At 40.6% G+C, this 14279-nt stretch overlaps 1 protein-coding gene across 1 annotated transcript in view; it reads left to right on the forward strand.

Annotated features, from left to right (window-relative positions):
* The window catches only part of SEC16B (SEC16 homolog B, endoplasmic reticulum export factor), a 312561-nt gene that overhangs the window by 163420 nt on the left and 134862 nt on the right, over nt 1-14279 (forward strand). The window contains exon 17 of the mRNA XM_089676327.1: nt 12270-12407. Coding sequence (XP_089532453.1) covers nt 12270-12407 — 138 coding nt within the window. The remainder of the gene's footprint in view (nt 1-12269; nt 12408-14279) is intronic.

Genomic DNA, 14279 nt, shown 5'->3' on the forward strand with positions numbered 1-14279 from the left:
ATCCTCTTTAGGCTGCTTTCACGCTTTTTTGTTGAGTTCTTCAGTTAAAAAAAGTAGAAGAAAAATGCATCCCTTTAAATGGAACTCTTCACAACTGAACAGAAACACATGAAAAGCTGATCAGTGTGAAAGCAGCTTCAAGCTGGGTATACATGTTCAGTTTTCTTTTTTGTTTGTTCAACTACCAAGTTCAACAAAAAAAACTGACAGGTCCCAGCATCAACACAATGATGTGTGATGCAGAGATCTCTCATGCTGAGCCTCCCCATTCCCTCGTCAGTATACACTGATCAGCGATTGCAGCCATTGATCGAATGCTGGTTTTCTAGCAAGACTGTTCGACAGAAGCTGGTCGATAGACTGACCTCTGTTGAAGACTGACCTCTGTTGAATAGAGAGCGGCACACATTTATTGAAAGGCCTCTTTCACACGGGCGTTCCGTATGTCCGTTTTTCATTTGTTCGTTTACACCCATGTATTTCTATAGATTAGTGTATCCGTTAACATCTATTTTTTTGAGCAGGAGAAAACCCTATTTTTCTTCTATTAAAAAAAAAAAACGGGACAAAAAAAAAAAACAGATGTAAACAGATGCAAACGGACAAATGATGGATTAAAACAGATGAAAAACAGATGTAAATTGATGAAAAGCGCATGTAAACAGATGAAGAAACTGATGTAAACTGATGAAAAATGGATGTAAACTGATGAAAAATCGATGTAAACTGAAGAAAAAACTGATGTAAACTGACGAAAAACGGATGTAAACAGATGAAAAACCTGATGTAAAATTATGAATAATGGATGTAAACTGATGAAAAAACTGATGTAAACAGATGAAAAACCTGATGTAAACTGACAAAAACCTGATGTAAACAGATGAAAAAACTGATGTAAAATGATGAATAATGGATGTAAACTGATGAAAAAATTGATGTAAACTGATGAAAAACTGATGTGAACTGATGAATAATGGATGTAAACTGATAAAAAAAACCTGATATAAACTGATGAAATATGGATGTAAACGGATGAAAAAACAGATGTAAACTGACGAAAAACAAATGTAAACTGACGAAAACAAATGTAAACAGATGAAAAAACTGATGTAAAATGATGAATAATGGATGTATACGGATGAAAAAACTGATGTAAGCGGTTGGAAAAACTGATGTAAGCGGATGAAAAAACTGATGTAAACTGATGAAAAACGGATGTAAACTGATGAAAAACGGATGTAAACTGATGAAAAACGGATGTAAACTGATCCGTTTTTTTCTTTGAAAAAACGTGACTGAACTGATGAAAAAAACAGAACGCCCGTGTGACAAGTCAGCCAGCTTCTGCTGAACCAGTCGACTTTCAGCATGTGTATAATAGGCTTTAGGTTTAGCAACTGTATAGTGCAAAGCCCTATCTAAACAATCCATTTATTGGCCATTAACAACGTTTTCACACTATATAGTTGTCGGTAAATCTAAGGCTGCACAGACACCTACATATTTCCTAAACGTACAAAAAAAACACACAAATGTGCTGCAAGTTTCACAATTGTTATTGTCATTGTTAATTGCACACCAAGCATGGGTAGCAGATGCATGTTTTGCCATGCGTTGATGCGTTTTGCTTTTTTTTAATTTTTCTCATTGCTAGGCATATTTTCAATGCATAAAAACGCGTCAAAAAAGAGGCAAAAAAGCATTAAAAAAATGCAACAAAAACGCAATACGTGCTTTTCTGCAGAGTCCCCATTGGACTCTATAGAACTAAAAATGCAATGTTTTGCATTCAAAAAAGTCCCTGACCCTTTCCCAAAAAAAGCACTGGGTGAAAATTAGGAGATGTGAGCATGTCCCATAGGAAATCATGTAAAATGAACTGTACTGCGTTTCTGCAAAATGCAAAACGTGGCAGAAACGCTTAGGTGTGAACCTAGGGTAAGTGCAAGGTTTTCTTTAAAGGTGTTAGGCTTTTTCAGCACAAGATTGACAATTAAGAAGCAACAGGGCTTTGATAGGTTTTTATCAATGTGTTATGAGTGTGACCTCTGCCAGATTTGGAGGAATCTGCACTTTTTTCTGTTTTTGAGAAAAGATAATCGAGCTTGTAAATGGAATACTGTACATATGAGAGAATTTCTCACAATTTTGATCCCGAAAGTGGTTGTAAACCTCAAACATGAAATATGAACAAAGCATATCAGTCTATAGTGTGTATATGTTTCAATCCAGAGCAATATGTGTCATTTCTGTCTGCTGCCTCCTTCCTCTGCATGAGTCACTTCTAACAAGTTTTCCCAACACTAAGAGATAAAATGGTGGCAGGGGAGGGACCTCCAGCTCACAGCCTGTGATTGACAGCCTCAGCTCTGTTCCTATGTGCTGTTTGAAGGGGTGTGTTTACCTTCCCTCCAATCAGCTCTCAGATCACTCCTCACTGAGCTGTGCAGAGCGTATACTAAGCTCCCCGCCCCCTGTTTTCTGAACTGTCAGACAAGCGGTATAAATTCTGGACTTTGAAGAGGTGTAGAGGACAGATGGCTGCAATTAAACAGGCATACCTTAGTTATATAGGAGGATTGGTTTAATCTCTGTGTATCACCTGATGCTAGTTTCTTTATTGGGTATATGTAAGGGTTTAAGGTGATTTTTGCCATGTCAGTGCTCTTGCAACAACACAGCTGTGGTAGCTTTTTGTTTATTTGCACCAACAGTTGTATGTTCACAGCAAACTTTCCAGGGTCAACAACCTTCTTCTCAGTCCAAACCAGGGGCGGACTGACAACTCATGGGGCCCCCAGGCAATAGGGGATCATGAGGCCCCTGTGTCCTCGACCACATTAAAACCACACTCAAAAAAGCCTATAAAGGGTACCAGGGGCATCTCATGGGGCCCCCTACTGACCCCGAGCCCTCGGGCAGTGCCCTAGTGTCCGAATGGTCAGTCTGCCCCTGGTCCAAACAGTACTGATAACCAAAGGTGTAGCAAAATGTTAAGACATCATCTGCAAAAGGCAACAATTTCTGGGGAAAAACCAGACACATAGTGCGGAATTTACTAAAACTAGAGCAGACCAAATCTGGAGAAGCTGTGCATCGCAACCAATCATTTTCTAGCTTCATCTTGTTCAGTTAAACCTCGAAAATGAAAACTGGAAGCTTATTGGTTGCCATTCACAGCTGCTCCAGATTCTGTCTGCTCCAATGTTATTAAATTCCCCACTAGGGCAACAAAAGTGAGATATGTAGTCAGATGAAGAGTAGAGAAAGGGCTATGGAATATGAGGGGAGAGGAAAGAATAACAGGGGTGAGAACGGTCATAAAACTTTGATCGTGATTTAGAAAGTCTGTTGTCTCTTGCATCAAACAGAATTAACATTTGTAGTTCAAAGGTTTTTCTTTCCTGAGCAATTTTAAAATTCCCTATAAAAACCAAAACATTTCTTGCTTTTCATAAGGTGGTCTGGTTGTGAGAAATGATGTCCTACGTGCGTAGTTAATCCTTATGTTCTTTTATGGTGTGTCTATGTAGAATTTTGTAATGCCTGTCCTGTTTCATCAATGTACCATCACTTGTAAGGAATGAGGTACACCACACGTTTTAGGGTCGGTTGACACTATAGAAACGCAGTCTAGATGCGTTCCAGATGCGTTTCTGCATGCTCGCTTTTGACATGTTACAGTGCGTTTTTGATGCATTCCAGTTCATTTTTCCCCCTCTCTTTTTATTCATTTTAAATAGGGACATGAGCATTCCAGTACGTTTTACCACATTCCATTACAGTACTATGCAGGAAAAATGCAGCCTGTTCTACTTTTTTTTCCTGCATCTGGAATGCACTGGAACGGCAAGCACTGATGTGAACTATGACATTGACAACCACATACTGTAACTTGCTTTCTGTGCCATTTGGATGCAGAAAAAAAGCAACATGTAGTGTGAACCAGCCCTTAATGAATTGATATGGCTGCACAGTTTTGTCCCCTTGTTTGCTTCGCTGTAGTCAGTTTTTGCTTACAGTTCACACCACATGCAGTTCCGGTGCAGTTTGCTATGTTTCAGTACAGGGGCGGACTGACAACTCATGGGGCCCCCGGGCAATAGGGGACCATGGGGCCCCTGTGTCCTTGCCCAAACTCAAAAAAGCCTATGAAAAAGGTACCAGGGGCATCTCATGAGGCCCCCTACTGACTCCGGGCAGCGCCCGATTTTCCAAATGGTCAGTCCGCCCGTTTCAGTATGGTGCAGAAAAAATGCAGCATATTCTACTTTTTTCTGCACTGGAGACTGACTGGAACTGACTGCAGTGGTGTGAGCAAGGTCCTTTGGAATACATGGAAAACACTGTGCAAGAGTTTTTGATGCAGAAAAAAGCTCTAGTGTGAACTAACCCTTAAGGCTAAAGTGAATTAGTGCAGCGCTACCCCAATACTATACTACTCCCTTACTGGCTTATCCCAATAAATCCATGCAAGTACACCCATAGCATGAGGTTTTGCTTCAGCTTGTTTTATACTTGGAATAAGTGAGTGGGCATTTGGCTATATGTTTTAACTTTATTTTTATTTATTTCAGGTACTTATATAGCGCCATCAATTTACGTAGCGCTTTTACATATATATATTGTACATTCACATAAGTCCCTAACCCTCAAGGGGTGTACAATCTAAGGTCCCTAACTCACATTCATACATACACATACTAGGGCCAATTTAGACAGGATCCAATTAACCTACCAGCATGTCTTTGGAGTGTGGGAGGAAACCGGAGTACCCGGAGGAAACCCACACAGGCACAAGGAGAACATGCAAAGTCCAGGCAGGTGATGCCGTGGTTGGGATTTGAACCAGCGACCCTAGTACTGCCAGGTGGAAGTGCTAACTGTTTAGCCACTGTGCTGCCCTTTGAACTAATATTAAACAGATATACACTATGGGAGATATTTTTCTTTTATATCCTAAGCTTTTGATGTTATCTGGCTGTATTATACCATATCATCCCTGAGGGGGATCCTGCTGCTTCGTTTACTAATCTGTGAAGGGGCACCACTGCTGCGGATCAGTACTATCCGAGAGGGATTGACCAGGCTGTGGATGGTTATTCTTGTTTGGTAAAAGGCGTTTTGGTCCTTTGGGTCGCTTCAAGGAGGCGAGAGGGCAATTTAGCCGTTTATGGATTATTTCCTGTATCTCGCTGTATTATTTGGTGTTTTGTATGCACCATTAAATTGTTGTTTTTTTTTTGGACTTATATGACATATCAACATTGTCTTTTAAATATCACCTTTTTGGTGTGATATCACATATTTATAATTTTTTTTTTGGTTGCATTATCACTGAATTGTCATTATTGGTGTGATATATTTAATCCCTCATTTAGGGATTTATGATTTTGTTGTTTTCACCAATTTTGGCTATTTTATAGCTGTTGTGGTCACTATTCATTAGTAATGCATTTTTGATCCCACATTTAGGAATTCACTTTTCATGTTGATTACTATTTTTCACTACACTAGTCACTATTGTGTGATATATTTAATCCCACATTAAGGGATTCACAAAAACTTTTTCACTTTAATTGGCTAATTTCTAGCCTTTGTGGTCACCATTCCTATCAGTGTGATTATTGATCCCACATTCAGGGATTCACCTTTTTTGTTTATTATAGTTAATATATATTGAAGTCCCATCGGGACTTTTTCTTCTCACTGGCGTTTCTATTTCTACACATTATTTATTTAATTTTTTTCACATTAGTAGATCAGCTAACTTAATGAGATTGATTTGTTATTATCACTGTATTGCATCGGTGACATTTTTAGTAAATAATAAGGTTTTATGAATATTTTATATGTCCAGGGGAGGACTGACCATTTGGAAACTCAGGCACTGCCCGAGGGCCCTGGGTCAGTAGGGGACACATGAGATGTCCGTGGTACCTTTTTTCATAGGCTTTTTTGAGTTTGGGCAAGGACATAGGGGCCCCATGATTCCCTATTGCCCGGGGGCCCCACGAGTTGTTAGTCCGCCCCTGTATATGTCCTAAACTATTTATGTGCATTCTATTCTATTTTACATATTTATCGTACATCATATATTGGTTTAATTATCTGTGTTTTGGGATAAGCCAATAAGGGAGTAGTATAGTATTGGGGTAGCGCTGAACGAAATCACTTTAGATTTTGCACATTATCCATTTGGTATATGGTTGGGTGCTAGCAGCCCCCTCCCCATAATTATTAGTCCGATTTTGAGTAGCACAGGAGGTTTCTATTTTATTAGCCCTTAAGGCTACCACCCTATCTCAGTCACAAATAAATCAGCAGAAAATGTCATTCTAACTACAGGGACCCAAACAAGGAAACAGAGCCTAAAGCCTGGTACACACGATGAGAATATCGGATGAATGATCGTCTGTTTTTTTTTTTGCATGCTAGTCTCAAGTTGAAAATGAATAGGTTACTAGATTTACGAAAATTCTTGTAAGACAGACTACAACTTCCCTCAATGATGTCATATATTATGTTGTATTGTAATGTATTCTTTTGTTTCTAAGCATGTGGAGTCTTGGTCACTCGATTTTTTACAGGTGAATACTGTACTAATTACACAAAATCACATGTACTGTCATCTTTCAAGAAAAATGTTCGTGCTTGTCCCTTTTGAATTTCGTATAAACTTTCGTGATCGGCTGTGTACTAACGATCAAATTAACAGACGATCGCTCAGATCGCTCACAATTTTCTCATTGTGTGTGTACTAGACATTAGGCAGCACAATGGCTTAGTGGTCAGCACTTCTTTGTACCTTAACCCCTAGACGCCGAGCACACGCAAATATTTGGCCTCTCGGCGTCTGGACCTTGATGCCAAGCGGCCGCATATCTGCGTACCATTTGAAAATACATATGTGCTGAGAGCGTGCGCCCTGCACGCTCCCAGCACATATGTATGTGACTCATGGAATGCTCCCGATCTCCCCTTGCGATCGGGACCTTTTCTGATCATGTGACCGCCGTGACAGCGAATCATGGTGGTCACATGACCCTAAAACCCCACCCCGCCTCCCGGTTTCTGAAACTCAAAGGTCCGGGAGGCACCGGCGCAAAGGTGTTCATGTATTTCCCTGCATTAAGGTAAAAAAAATATCCCAGTACAGGGGCGGACTGACCATTTGGAAACTCAGGCACTGCCCGAGGTCAGTAGGGGGCCTCATGAGATGCCCCTGGTACCTTTTTCATAGGCTTTTTTGAGTTTGGGCAAGGACACGGGCCACATGATCCCCTATTGCCCGGGGGCCCCATGAGTTTTCAGTCCGCCCCTGTCCCAGTAGTTGTATTACCACCACTCAACTGCCTTAAATACTTACCTGAGTCTTATCTCAATCCAGCGCTCTACCCATCTTCAGTCTCTATTCCTCTCCTAACAGGACACAGAGGCAGCAGCAGGAATCATTGGCTCCTACTGCTGTCAATCAAATCCTGTGAGTGGGGCTGAGCCACGCTGTGTGTGTCTATGGATACACACAGCCTGCTTTGGGAGCAAGCCCATACATGTGCCCCCATAGCAAGTGGCTTACTATGGAGGCACACACAGAAGGAGCCAAGAGTGTTGGCAGAGGACCCCAGAAGAGGAGGTATGGGGCTGTTCTGTGCAATACCATTACACAGAGCAGGTTTATTATTTTATGGAAATAAATAGGCCTTTACAATGGCTTTTAAGCACTCATCCTTGGTTTGGATCTCAGTAAGGTCCCGTTCACAATATGTTAGCAAAATGTGCGATGGGTGTTTGGGTGCTGTTGTTGTTAATGACACCCCAAAGGTTGTGCGATTCTGTCGAATTAAAACATTGCACTAAACTTTTCGTTCAAAATTATTAGGAGCTTCTTTTGAGCATCAAACATTTATAGGGCAGCCCATTGAAGTGAATTGGCTGCCCTATGCGCGACATACAAATCACATGAAAATCACATAACAAAAAGCATGAGCGGGAATGCCCCCAATATGTGAATGGGGCTTCAGTGTTGTCTTTGTTTTTTTTTTAACATTCTGCTACACATTTGCTTATCACTGCTTGGACTGAGGAAAAAGGGGTTCGATACTGTATCACAGGCAGTATCGGACTGTGTTGTCACAAATATGAGAAAAAAACTAAGCCAAGACCATGCTTGCAACTTTTTTCTTGTATGTGTAATCAACTAGAGTGCTCATCTGCAGGCAGACTGGCGAATTATACCATAACAAATGTAACAGTGTTTGATATGCTTTTCCACTGCAAAATTTAGACACACACAGAGCAAAAGTACCTTTCTGCTGTTGCTCCTGTAGGGAGATTTAAAAACTCCCTTACAGGCTTTAGCTTAATCTTCATACAATTTTCATAGGTATTTTTTGGTCTGCTAGTAAAAAAGACACCTGCTCATTTCTGACATCTGTGCAAAGCTGTTTTTAAATTTAAAGAACATTGCATTCAAACAAGACTTTAAAGCATGTAAAGTGGAACTCTGCTCCAAATAAAAAAAAAGGTTTGCCTCATATACACTCACCAGCCACTTTATTAGGTACACCTTGCTAGTGCCAAGAAAATATCCCCCACATCATTACATCACCGCCACCAGCCTGAACTGTTACTAAAAGGCAGGATGGATCCATGCTTTCATGTTGTTTACGCCAAATTCTGACCCTACCATCCGAATGTCACAGCTGAAATTGAGACTCACCAGGCAACAGTTTTCCAGTCTTCTATTGTCCAATTTTGGTGAACCTATGCAAATTGTAGCCTCTGTTTCCTGTTCTTAGCTGATTGGAGTGGCACCCGGTGTGGTTTTTTACTGCTGTATCCCATCTGCTTCAAGGTTCAACATGTTGTGCATTCAGAGATGGTATTCTACATACCTTGGATATAATGAATGGTGATTTGAGTTACTGTTGCCGTTCTATCATCTGGAACCAGCTTGGCCATTCACCTCTGACATCAACAAGGCATTTTTGTCCACACAACTGCTGCTCACTGGATATTTTCCCTTTTTCAGACCACTCTCTGTAAAGCCTAGGGATGACTGTGCATGAAAATCTCAGCAGTTCAACAGTTTTTGAAATACTCAGACCAGCTCGCCTGGCACCAACAACCATGTCACATTCAAAGTCACTTAAATCCCCTTTCTTCCCCATTCTGATGCTCAGTTTGAACTTCAGCAAGTTGTCTTCACCACATCTAGATACCTAAATGCATTTCTCTCTGCAAGGAGAGAGAGAGAGAGATACAATGTATCTCTCTCCTCCATTCAGTGAGAGAGAAAATATGGGGGCAGGCTTCACAGTGACTCATCACTGTGATAGCCAATCAGAGGCTATAACAGCAATCAAATGACCCAGAACTGGGAGTTCCAGGTCCATTCGTTAGTACGGGACCCGCATGCTATGCTGCATGCTCCCAGTACAAACACAGATACATATACATGTCGCCCCATGGAAAAAAGCCCAGTCGAGTGAGGCTGTATATATACGTACGCTCGGCGGGAAGGGGTTATATACTGTGTGTATGTATATATATATATATATATATATATATATATATGAAACAATTTTAATAAATGCACTTTATCTTAAATGGAGCGCATTATGTTTATTCATTGTTTCCTTTGAGCCCGACATCTGGTTTGAGACCTCTTATGTGGAGTGATTGCTACTGTGATCAGCAGCTATAGCTTTTTCCAGCTTAAATGAGGGAACACACTGTGTTATACCTTTTTTAATTGAACATGGAGGCTGTGCCTGGGAGAGAAGACATCACACAGTTTGTGTTTATATCCTTTTGAGGTACTATCCTATATGGATGCTACAACCTGGTGATGTGGTGAGGTCTGGAGTTGTTGGAGGCTGCAGGCATCTCTTTTAAAGATGCAGTCACCCGTATTTAACCAGTGTTTTATATCCATTGTGATGATGTCCTTGGAATCCTGAGTATAACCTGGCTATTGGAGATATTAAAAACAAAAGAAAGGGAAGAAAAAAGGCTGCACACCTAATTGGCTAACCTCAGATGAATTTTATTATGCACTATAAACAGTAATAGACCATTGGAGATATTAGCAAGGGTGGAAGCCCCTGAGGATAAAACTACTCAACAGCATTGTTTGACCACTCTATATTCTGAGTGTCAACATCATCTGGTGAGCGGATTGGCTTTATCATTGTGGTGCCGAGTGAAATCCTTTTTGGACTATAGATGGTGTTGGGATTCCTTTCTACAAACTGACCATTTCTGATGAATTCTGATAGGGTTCATGGACATTGTTATTATTACTCAAGTAGAGTGTGTTGTGCTCAACCTAAATTAATGTATACAAAAATATACAAACATAACATATAATCATATGCACATAATAATATAAAGTGAGTAAAACAAAGTCTGTATATAAAAGTCCCATCCAAATGTTAGTAAGTACTGATAAATGGAAAGTTCATTCCCTCCTAATAGCATAAAGTGCCACCGCTTGACACCATCACCCAAAAGTGTTCATGGGATACATGCTTACCAGCTCCCAATGACCCCCTTCCAATACAAGTGGTAAAAAAGCGCTTGTATGATATCCTCCGGTATCAAAAATATACAGCAGCAGCCTCAATGGTAAACGGGAACATCAATAGGGTAGAAATAATCCTCACAGTGTAACAGTCCATGCAAGGCAAAAAGAGGAAGAGAGCCACTCCATAGTGTAAAACCTTTTTGAAACTATTGTATTTAATAAAAATATACTCACATATAATAAAACAACATGTGAATATGGTTACAACAACTTAAGTCGGCATTAACTTCCTCAAATGTGAGCCTTCCTTAGGTTGAGCGCAACACACGTTATTTGAGTGTACTGGGCAGAAGGAATATCCAGTTTTCTGTTTGCTGCTTAACAAATCTTAATTTTTGGATTTTCCCAGGTTTCACAGTTATATACATTTACGTTTTTATTATTACGTTATAGCTGTTTTGAAGTGCTGCATATATTTTTATATTGTCTTTGATTTGTGATCAACAAATCTTTTGCTAGCCGCTAGATATTTTTTGTTGTTTAACCACAGATATTATATTCTTTTTATTTACAGCATAAAACCTTTAAATGAAACATATTAGAAATGTCAAAATGTTATGCTAGCTTTACACCAATAAATTCAACTCACCTCAAAGCACAAATACAGTACCAGTACCAGCAACACATGCCATGCATTGTGGAACTCTGATTTACAAAATGGTTTAGGAATGTTTTCTTTTTTCTTGAAATCCATTGCCAGCTCCTTCAAAATGAATGGGCCACCACCTTATTGCAGTGCACACTAATGTATGAACTAGCTCGTGTTAATGTGCATGCAATAATGCATAGCAACTCAGCAAAGAAATTAAGGAGCCCTAAACATTTGACTCCTGCCTAGGAGCTTGTGACACAGTTGATCTGAAGTCAAGGTGGATATAAATAAATTCTAATAAGTCCTAGCATGATGATAAGAACAAATTGTCCTGATGATCCTTCATTGTCCAATTAGCATACTGAAACTGTGATCAATATGTGCTGCTGCAGTGGAGGTGGGGGTCCTTGATGTTCTGGCTGGCAGGGGTGTCTGGATCAATGAACTGGCAGAGAATGTAGAGATCATTAGGCACGTAAAAACAGTCCCCAAATATGTATATCAGCCGTACATGAAGCTGCTTACCAAGTGTTCAGCTTTAAGACAATGGGGGACATCTACAAAAACTGGAGCACTCACAATTTGGTGCAGCTGTGCATGGTAGCCAATTAGCTTCTAAGCTCAGCTTGTTCATTTAAGCTTTGGCAATAAAGCCTGGAAGCTGATTGGTTTTCTATGTAGAGCTGCACCAGATTTTGCACTCTTCAGTTTTAGTGAATAGCCCCCATGTAGCTAAAAGACTACTTCACCCAGTTACCATTTTGCATAATTTGCATTCAGCTGAGCTAGTATTGGCTGCAGTACCTCAATTCAGCCAGCAGGGGTGCTGTGTTTCTTTCTCTTCATGGGCATATAATGTGAGGCAATAGAAAAAAGTAAGGGTAATGTTCATGCGGTAAGAACTCCATTTACTGCTGTTGGATCAGTAAACGATGAATTCTCATTGGCTACTGAGGGTTACTGTACCTTACGCACCAGCGCAGACATTTGTGCTTCCTTATTGATGCCCATTTCATGGTAATTGGGAGCAAGTAAAGCACCTTGGTCAGACAATAATACTTAATGCTGTTGTCTTTCATCTTGCAGGTGTATAAATTTCTATATGCCACTCGGCTGCTGGATTATGGCTTGACATCCCTAGCCCTTCATTACTGCGAATGCATTGCCTATGCCCTCCTCTCCTCCGGCTCAGGATCTTCAGTGCTGATATCAGAGTTAATCAAGGTGACTCAGGCTCTTGCAGACATCCTTAGATATCCAAGCACCAGCAATCTGGCTCTGGAGATTATAGCCCTTATACTGTACAAGTAGAAAAGCTGATATGGCACTTTCCCTCTTCTTTATTTCTATTGCTGTCAATGGGAGTTAACTGTAGAAAACAGGCCATCTGCTCTTCTCCAAATATATAATAAAGCCCAGCGCCTTTAAAGCTAAACATTATTTTAGAAGGAAACTGCCTGCACATTTTAAGCAGAAATTCTTCCATTTCCCTGTTGACATAAAACTTCTGGGAATAAACATTAATCATTAATGACTTCTCTTCTCAAATGGCCTGCAGTAAAATGTGTTTAACGCTTCCAGCTGAAGAACCAGCATTTTCACTTTAAAATGGGAAATGATTGCTCCTGGTCTCCAGAGTGTGTTTCCCTTTATGTGCTCAAACTGCATGTACTGCATTCATAATGCACATTCAAGCAATATACACTGTTAACTACAAAGATATGAATCTGCTGTTATAGGTTCAGGTGGTTCACTCACACCTTGAACCAGACACAGCAAACACGGGGGGGGGGGGGGGGGGTTCATTATTAAAACTGGAGAGTGCACAATCTGGTGCAGCTTTGCATAGAAATCAGCTTCCAGGTTGCATTGCCAATGCTTAAAGTGTTACTAAATCCTCAACATTAAAATCATACTATATGTAGTAAAGCATGCTTGTTATCCGCACTGTGGAACCTAAAGGGTTAATCCTTCACATTGTGTAAAAAGGTGACTTGATCCTGTCTTCTCTGACCCCCCCCCCCCAAATCATCCACTGTCCCCAATCCATCTACTGATAGTACAGAGCTCTAGGAGGCACTCTGAACATGCTCAGTTTAGTATGTATGGCTAGAGAGATTTTGTTTTTCTTTGGAGGGTGCATGTGATCAGCACAGGGCCAATCAGCACTGTCCAGACAGAGGATCAGGGGTTAAGCAGCCTAATAGGACAATCAAAGGAGAATGAAAACTCCTCCTTCAAGCTTTAACCAATGCTTGGCCAGACACTGATAGAAGTCACTAGACTACTATATACTGCTGATGAGAAAAGGTATTTAGCAGTTTGTATTTACTAAAATAATTGCATTTCCAATGTTCTGTGTACTGTGGGAGATCAGATATAGTGAATGCAGGGTCCTGGGTTTAGTAACACTTTAACTGAACAAGCTGAAGTTAGAAGCTGATTGGCTACCATACACAGCTGCACCAGATTCTGAATTCACAAGCTTTAGTAAATCTCGCCCAATTAATTTTGTCCATTCAACACACTTTTACTGCACTAGGAAATTAGTTCACTCAAAATAAATGGCTAAATTGTTTGTTTAATGCTGGCCCTAGATATTAAAGGATTTTGGAGGTGCAGGCATTATCTCAGGTTTACACTTACCGTTGGGGCATCAGACAGGCGTGTATGCATACTGGAAGTACTGATCACCAAACGCGACACATTTATCTGTGCTAGTTGTGTGCAGTGGGTCTACATTTTAAGGGTTAAATCAGGAGGTGCACAGGCAACGTTATGCAACTTCATCAACTATCAAATGCTCCGTGAAAAACTGATTTCACAGGGCAAGGCCTTACTGCAAAGAGATTTTTTTCTTTAATAAAAGTGTTGCATAAACACACACACATACACACACACTAAGCGTAGGTTCACATCTGTGCTGGCAATTGCCGCTGCGGGACTGCATCTGTTCTCACAGCCACAACTACCCGCACAGAAAAATGCAGGAGATGTGTGCCAGTGCCATTAATTCTAATGGCACACCTCCAGCACTGGAAATTTCTACCGCACTAGGACCTGCACTGCTCCTGCGGTTTCTGTGTGGGCCGAAAT

This window comes from Staurois parvus, unplaced genomic scaffold, assembly GCF_062004578.1.
Source record: "Staurois parvus isolate SC_StPar_1 unplaced genomic scaffold, SC_StPar_1.0 ptg000166l, whole genome shotgun sequence".
In the NCBI taxonomy this organism is placed as follows: domain Eukaryota; kingdom Metazoa; phylum Chordata; class Amphibia; order Anura; family Ranidae; genus Staurois; species Staurois parvus.